The following is a 7,669-nucleotide window of genomic DNA, read 5'->3' on the forward strand; positions in this document are numbered from 1 at the left end:
AATTTCCCCTTTATTTATACCAAGTCAATAAATGAAGATTTTACCTCAGTTACGAATTAAACTTATAATTTTTTTTGTATCGGAGTAGATACAGAGGAGCCTTACTGGCCATATAATGATGAACAACCAACTTTATACCAGGTGTGAGCATTTCCAAGGAAACCCCTTATCTCCGCCCTCAAATTCTCATTTGGATTGAATTCCGAGAAAATAGTCTTAACGGTGATTCTGTAGGCGCCCCATAATATTGCTCTACAAACCCTGTCTAAGCCGAAACTAAAAACCATTCATGTGTAAATGGGGCTTCCATAACATAATATGAGGCGCCTATAGGCTATAGAACTACCCATAGTTTAACCACCCAAAGCAAGGACTGTAATAGTTGCTTTATACTTTAAGATTGAGAAATGTTATATACACTTACCATTTCTACCTGCCACACTCACGTCTCCTTGGACTTCAACTAAAATTACCTTAGATGTGAGTGTATATAACAGAAATGGTGAGTGCATTTAAAATTTCCCTTTAAGATTTTGTTTAACTACAACACAAGACAATATCATCTTATAACCTCTTCCCTAATGGCTAGCATGTTAGGCTGCAAAGATTCATTCTCATTCCCATGTTAGGCGTAAACCTATCTTCTTAAACCTATCATAAAGGCCATGATACTAGTTACTGAATAAACATAAGTACGTACGTTATCATTCACGAAATTTTCAACCAAGGACTTTATTTCAGGTCATGGTTTACAAGGATCACAATAACACTAAATACAACTCGATCTTACAAAATACATACATTAGTTTTCTTGATTAAGCCATTAAAACCCTAATAACACCATATATAATTGATCAATATCTTTAAAAAGTTTGAAACCCTCAACTTTCTAAAGTAGTCAAACCACACAACATTGGAACACACACACACAAAAAGACTTCTTATTCTCTTAATTAAGCAGTAGCAATGGGAGCTGAAGTGACAGGATTAGTCTCTATTGCTTTCATTACTTCAAATCTAGGTTCTTCCTTAGCCTTCATTGCTTCAAACCTAGGTTCTTTTGCTTGGAATTTAAGCCCAGCATAGAGTTTCATGTAGTCCTCAAAAACAAACTTTGGGTACAACTTGCTTTCATCTACTTCTTCTTTCTCCAACAACTCCGGTGCCGGGTAGATTACTGCGTCACTTCCTGGGTTGTAAAATGATGCAATAGACATTCTGGTACCTTCAGTGTGAGTTAAAACACGATGCATCACACTCTTGTATCTCCCATTCGTAATCACCTACAATTAAAACCACCAAATCGTAAATTAAACATCCAAATATCAATAAATCAGTTGAAACGGTCTGACAAATGCGAATGAGATTCATCTTGCAGCCTTACAATTTCACATAGTAAGAACCCAAGATAGAATTTCTAAATGTGTCAACAACTGCTTACTCAGTTGGTTGTGCGTCTACTCCAAAAACTCAGAAGTCATGAGTTTAAATGTGAAAATGAATTACCTCGAGTTGATCACCAAGGTTGATGACAATTGAGTGGGGCACTGGAGGAACATCAATCCATTGGTCATCTTTAAGGAGTTGAAGACCACTAACTTGATCATCTTGGAAGAGTAGGATAATGCCACCTGCATCAGTGTGGGCCCTAAGGCCCTTAACCAGTTCTGGCCTTGGGCATGGTGGGTAATTCCCAACTTTTGTCCCAAAAGTTGGTCCCCTTGATCCACACAAAGCCTTCTTTAGGTATCCTTTCTCAAGTCCAAGATTCTCACACAACAAATCCAACAGCTGCTCGGCTAGTTTCTCTAATTCATCAATGAATTCCTTCATTGCTGTCCTGTCTCATTCAAAACAAACAGTTTTAGAGAGAGACAAAAGAATTGTATTGCTACTCTAAATTTCACCATAACCTTCCAAAGTTTTTACCTCAATTGGGGGATTTTTCATCAAAGATCTTTACTTAAAATATTCCAAAATTGTAAAACGACTTCTTAGGTGACTTTGTGGTTGGCCGCCTCGCCTAAGCAGCGAATAAGACAGGAGACATTATGGTCTTTTCTCTCGGTAGAAGACTAAAATTCCCCTTGTCTTATTAAGAGACAGACGTCAAGGTGGTTCTTCTAGCATTGTTAATATTAATCTTCAAATTTAAAAATTGAGTGACAATTTCATCTCTTTGTAGGATCAATAATCTCTAAAAATAAAATTGAAGAAAAATTCTAGGTTTATTATTTTCAATCTACCAGATTTCAGATCTGAAAAAATTAAATCACCGTTAATTTTTTTTTTCTTTTTTTACAGCTTTGACGACCTCGGTTCACAGAAACAAGAAGAGAATCAAGTCATTAGATCAATTTTCCAACATGTGCTTTTAACAAAAATTTTTTTCCAACATGTGCAACTCCGATGTGGTATAGCTACCAGCTCTAAGGTTGGCCTCATCAGCACAACCCTATACTAAACCATGCAAGTAGTTACATGGCTCTATGCCCGGCCGAACCCCGGCATGGTACGTGTTTGTCTTTCTAAATCTGGTCCGGCCACGTACATGGCCGAATCTGGTCTAGCCACGTACACCGCTCTGGGATTCAGCCCCGCGACTGGACGAGCATGGTGTCAGCCACGAAAGATTAACTAGGTAGTAAAAGAAAAATTACTTGTAATCGTCGCTGAGATCGGGTACTTCAGACCAGTTAGATTCAGGAAGATGGCGCAAGAAGAAGGTACTCTCCCAGTCCATATCTTGAATTTCAGTCTCAACTCCATCTAGGGCTTTGCTTGCTACCAAATCCTTGAATCTTTGTTCCATGCACTTCCTGTAATGTTCTTTTGTTACTGCTTCTACTTTGTCCATCAGTTCATGTGAGATCCCATGGTTAATCAACTAACAAAAAACAGAGATCAAAACATTTTAATTAATCTGATCCAGAAAATTGAAGTATAGAGAGAAATTAACAATATGTATACCTCAAAGAAGCCCCAGTTCTCACAAGCATCATTAATGATCTCCATGGTGGTGGATCTTTCTTCACCATTCAATTTCTCCATGTTGATGATTGGGAAGGTTGCTGATGACTCCATCTTCTCTCTCTATCTCCCTCTCTCTAGTATGTATGTAACTTCTTAGTTAACTTGCTGATTCTCTCTCTCTCTCTCTCTCTACACCCAGCTTGTTTGTGGGGGGAGGTATTATTTGTTGTCCAATTTATAGGCCATTTGGAATAGTGATAAGAAAAGTAATAAAGCTAGAGAGAGAAAGAAGTTAGAATCGTGGAGAGATTGTGGGAAGGGGGAAGACACAACTTCAAGATCTAGTATGGAACTAATGGACATAGCGTGTGCATTGTCGACTAATTTGGGACCCCTCTCTCTCTCTCTCTCTCTCTCTCTCCCTCCCTCTCCCTCTCCCTCTCCCTCATACCCCTTTCTCTCTCTCTATCTCTCTCTATTCATGCCCCACTTCTCTCATGCATACCTTTAATTTGTTCCTTCCACAAGTGGGTGATTAGATCTAGTATAGATTGATCTTTTCATTACATAATATAATATTTTTTATGTGCATCCACTTCCTTTTATTTTATAAGGATACCTAGTTATCAAGACAATCCACTTTCCAATTTACTCTAGTAACTTTGAATTTAAAATAATTTAATGGTTTAAGTTTATTTTATCTTGTTTTATTCTCTGAGGATTACATAATCATTGTAAACCATATTATGGTAGAACTAAAGTTGCTGAAAATTGTTAAAATAATCTGAGTGAGTCAGTGGTAGCTTACTTTGATCCAATTGGGGTAGTAAAAACTGGTAGATTGTATATCCTATCACAATAAAGTTCTTTTATCTTATATTGTATGCTTTCTTTTATTTTATCAGTATTGTACTGGGTTTCTTAGGGTTGTTTTTCGTTTAGCCCTCTAATTTATGATCGATCAAGTTCCAACCTAGCTTTCTACCTTCCAAAAAATGTCGATCTCAGTCATTAAAATATATTTCAGCCATCTTCATCATCGACAACTTTTCCTCAAACTTTTTTGTTCTTGTTCTTTTTCTACATCTCCTCTCTCGTATTCATGTCTTTACTAATCTTGTGGTGTCCATGCTCTCTCTTCTTCCCTTATCTCTCATAAACCATAGTAAAACCAAGTTTTGTGAGAATAGTCCCACATGGGAGAATGGATAACTAGCAATCAAGAATATAAAGTATAGGTCCTCTCCACTCATTGTCAATTGGTTTTAAGTTGGATGACCACAAACTTAACATGGTATCAGAGCTAGGCCCACACGTGATAGGCTTAAAAACCACACGTGCTCCACGTCACCCGTAGAGAAAAAAAAACACGTGTTAGGCTCAAAGAACACCACACGTGAGTAGGTCATCTCCACTCATTGCCAATTGGTTTTGAGTTGGATGACCACAAACTTAACAAGTTTAAAAAAGATCACGAGGACATAAAAAAGAAACGAAGGAATACTTCCTACTTCTTGTGTTGTTTTAGATCGTCGACATCCAAAAAAACCAAAAGACTTCCTTCAATCTTCAGCAGACTCAAATATCTTTGTGGATTGAAATCCTAAAAGTTAATTTAATCACTACAAAACAGATGACTTTTTGTTACAGACAATATCTGTAGCAAATAAGCAAAAAGTCGTAGCAATTGAGCATTAGCTATGGGCTGCTTTCCGTAACGGATATTGCCGTCGCAAATACCTTTAGTTACGAACTTTTTACTACGACTTTTGACCATAGCAAAAAAATCGTTTTTTAGTTACGACATTATCCATAACAAAATGTGATTTTTTTTTAAATGGCTATTAAAATATTTAGTTACTTACGCGTAGGCTGTAGCAAAAAGCTGGTAGCAAAAAGCTGGTAGCAAATATAGACACGATTAAGTTACAACGGTTAGCTATAACAAAAGATCAACTAACATTTATAAAATAAGCATTCGTCAATTCATTAAAAAATAATCACCGTATCTATTTAATATTCAAACGCAATACATGAGTATTTGCTTATCAAATAAACTGTCAACACCTTTACTACTTCACATCGATTATGTCTATGTAAGAGTCAAAAACAAAATTAAATATTCTCTTATTTGCATTCTTACAACTTGATCTCTTGTAATATTAGAGTATAAAACACCATCTTCACAAAACTTGGCATGCTACGGAAAGCTTCTGTTGTCAGTACTGGTGCAATTTAACTTGTGTTGTTCAGTGAAGTTCCTGTGTCAGAGAAGAAAAAATGATGAGTTTGAAGAAAACTAATACCACAGATCAATGTTCAAGACTCGCCATCCAAATCTTAGAAACCATAGATAAATTTTGGTTCATATAAGTGATGAGTTTGACGAAAACTAACACCATATTGTATTTGGCAAAATCGAAGGAGAACACTACATACTTGACATGAAACAATATCACTTTGTACATACATAGAAAAACTATAAGTTTCAACTTCCTGAAGCACTACAAGTGTATGCAAGGAAGATTAAATCAGAAAATGACCACCATATACATACCTCAGAAACTATTGCATCATATAGAGCCATGAACTAGATATGACATACACCTGCACAAACCTTCCCAATAAATTCAACTTTTTGGTTGTATAAATTCCTTTGAGCATTGTTGTTGTCTGAGCTGGTAGGCAAGGATCAAAACCTAACCTAGGTAACTTAAATAATTGAGAATCTATTTTCCTATAAATTGTAATTAATTTTGGAAAGCACCAGGAAGGAACCAATGACTGCAGTTTTGGAACAAACCTCGCTACCATTGGCTCTCAAGTAGCTTAAAGACCTATGGGTTCCCGTCTTTTTTATATTCAGTAATTCTTGTTACATTGAGATAGAAAACATGAGTTTTCATCTCTAATGACTGATTGGAGTATATCCATTATCCGTGGATACGCTATGAGATATTCTTCCTTCCATATCGGACTCCATCACAATTTCCACCTGAATTTTACTGCCCTCCACTGTTGTTCCACAAACAGAAAAACACCCACTAATGAAAATCATAAACCATATACATAGGTTGAACTAAATATAGTCATTAAATCTATTTTTCTTACTTGAAATTAGAAGCTGCATATGCATGGAAAAAGACCCGAGTGCGACGACTAGAATTGACATTCACATCGACACATTGAGCCCAAGTTCGCAAGGCCTTCATGTAAGCTTCTGCCATGTCTAGTTCGTTATATATGTAGTCAAGCATCATACGAATAAGTTTATATTCATGATCTTCAATCTATCTTAAAGCAACTTCTATATAAAGACGTACCTGCGAGAAGTTTTTTCTCGAGTCCATCAGTGATCGGTATTGAAGACGGTTATATCTTCTTCATGGTACTTCAAAGATGATTTTTGAACCAAGTCTAGTCTTAGTGTCACTCTGAGTCTATCTCCAGTTGAATCTGATATTTTCCATAACAAAAATGGGGATCCAACAAACTCGACCAAATAGTCATAATCTAACTTTTAGGCTTAATCAAGACAGAGGCTTAACCAAAACTTGAATAACACAGTAATATGCAATAGTTTCTCACCTCGTCCTGAAACCTCAAATGCTCTATTTTAATCAGTCAAATAACTTCTCAGGGTACAAACTAGTGATTCCCCAATGTTCCAATCCAGTGAGTCACCAACAAAAACTCGTCTTTTCCCTCTTAACATCTCCATCATTTTCTTTTCTTCCAACCTGCAACTTTGAAAGACCTCAAACATAATTAAAATCCAAAAAAAAGATAAAGAGACAGAAGAAAATTAGAAAATTACCTCGGAATATGACAGCCATTGGGGTGCCATCGATATCTTAGAAAATTAGAATCAGGTCGTCTATACTTGAAGCAATGATCACAATCCTTAACCTCTCTGACCAATGAAATCTAGATCTGGATTGAACCTAGAGGAAGATCTAAAGGGAAAAACAATTGATAAAGAACATTAGGGTTTACAACTGAAGGAAAAAACACAAAGAACAATCTTCTCACCAATATATACATAAATTTCAGAAATCAAAACGGTAAAATCAAAGGTAAGGAAAACGAGATTAAAGATCTAAGGATGAAGAAACCTTGAAATTAAGGACGTAGTTTGCAGAAAGATATCTTTGTCCCTCTCTCCTCCTTGTTGCTCGTTCCTTCTCAAACTCGATGGGAAAATTTAGGGCACCCGGCACCCAAAATTTGGAGTCCAAAATTTGGAATCCTTTTACCGCCCACATGTTAACTTTTCAGCGCCCTTTTTTGGCACCAAATTTCATCCAGTTTTGCTACCACTATTGACCCACTAACAACGGATTATTCGTAACAAATGATCACCTATTGTTATGCCTAAGGAACCGTAGCAAAAACACACTTTCGGATTTCCCAAAAATTTATGTGTGTGAAGATTTTGACACAGACACATGTGTAGCAAGCGTACACGAAGTTTGTAGCTACTGATTGGCATTTGCTACGATCAATAAATATCCATAACAAATGTTAACTAATAGCTACGGGTACGTGTAGTCCATAACAAAAAGGGCGTAGCTAAAAACAGACTATTTTGTAGTGAATTCTAGTGAGGATTATTCGTTTAGAACCTTTATTAGAACTTCAAAGTTCTTAACTGTTAATAAAAACTTAAAGTTCAACGTTATTGTTTTTTAAGAAC

At 36.3% G+C, this 7,669-nt stretch overlaps 1 protein-coding gene, 1 long non-coding RNA gene and 1 pseudogene across 2 annotated transcripts; all 3 read right to left on the reverse strand.

Annotated features, from left to right (window-relative positions):
* Positions 1–716: 716 nt before the first annotated feature.
* Positions 717–3,611, reverse strand: LOC147549501 (1-aminocyclopropane-1-carboxylate oxidase-like). The gene is made up of 5 exons (XM_086666209.1): positions 3,425–3,611; positions 2,971–3,367; positions 2,661–2,887; positions 1,507–1,840; positions 717–1,283 (listed from the first exon to the last, which is right to left on the reverse strand). Exons 2-5 carry the CDS (start codon positions 3,082–3,084, stop codon positions 954–956), a joined length of 1,005 nt encoding a protein of 334 aa, XP_086522335.1. The 5' UTR covers positions 3,085–3,367; positions 3,425–3,611; the 3' UTR covers positions 717–953.
* Positions 3,612–4,958: 1,347 nt separating this feature from the next.
* LOC147549502 (uncharacterized) lies at positions 4,959–6,017 on the reverse strand. Its single transcript, XR_015238268.1, has 3 exons — positions 5,785–6,017; positions 5,531–5,685; positions 4,959–5,234 (listed from the first exon to the last, which is right to left on the reverse strand). It is a non-coding gene; the product is annotated as an uncharacterized LOC147549502 (long non-coding RNA).
* A 263-nt stretch (positions 6,018–6,280) lies between these two features.
* Positions 6,281–7,238, reverse strand: LOC147549503 (protein trichome birefringence-like 4 pseudogene; annotated as a pseudogene).
* Between the last annotated feature and the right edge of the window lie 431 nt (positions 7,239–7,669).

The sequence above is a fragment of the Eschscholzia californica genome, unplaced genomic scaffold (genome assembly GCF_041429995.1).
Source record: "Eschscholzia californica isolate CP2 unplaced genomic scaffold, dmEscCali1.0.p SCAF_3, whole genome shotgun sequence".
NCBI lineage: Eukaryota > Viridiplantae > Streptophyta > Magnoliopsida > Ranunculales > Papaveraceae > Eschscholzia > Eschscholzia californica.

What these genes read in the sequence shown, in the direction of transcription:
- LOC147549501 (XM_086666209.1), bottom strand. Translation starts at nt 3,084, where the DNA reads ATGGAGTCATCAGCAACCTTCCCAATCATCAACATGGAGAAATTGAAT. An exon ending in AGAACTGGGGCTTCTTTGAG is followed by an intron (nt 2,888 to 2,970) that starts GTATACATATTG and finishes GTTTTTTGTTAG; the next exon opens with TTGATTAACCATGGGATCTC. An exon ending in ACCTTGGTGATCAACTCGAG is followed by an intron (nt 1,284 to 1,506) that starts GTAATTCATTTT and finishes TTTTAATTGTAG; the next exon opens with GTGATTACGAATGGGAGATA.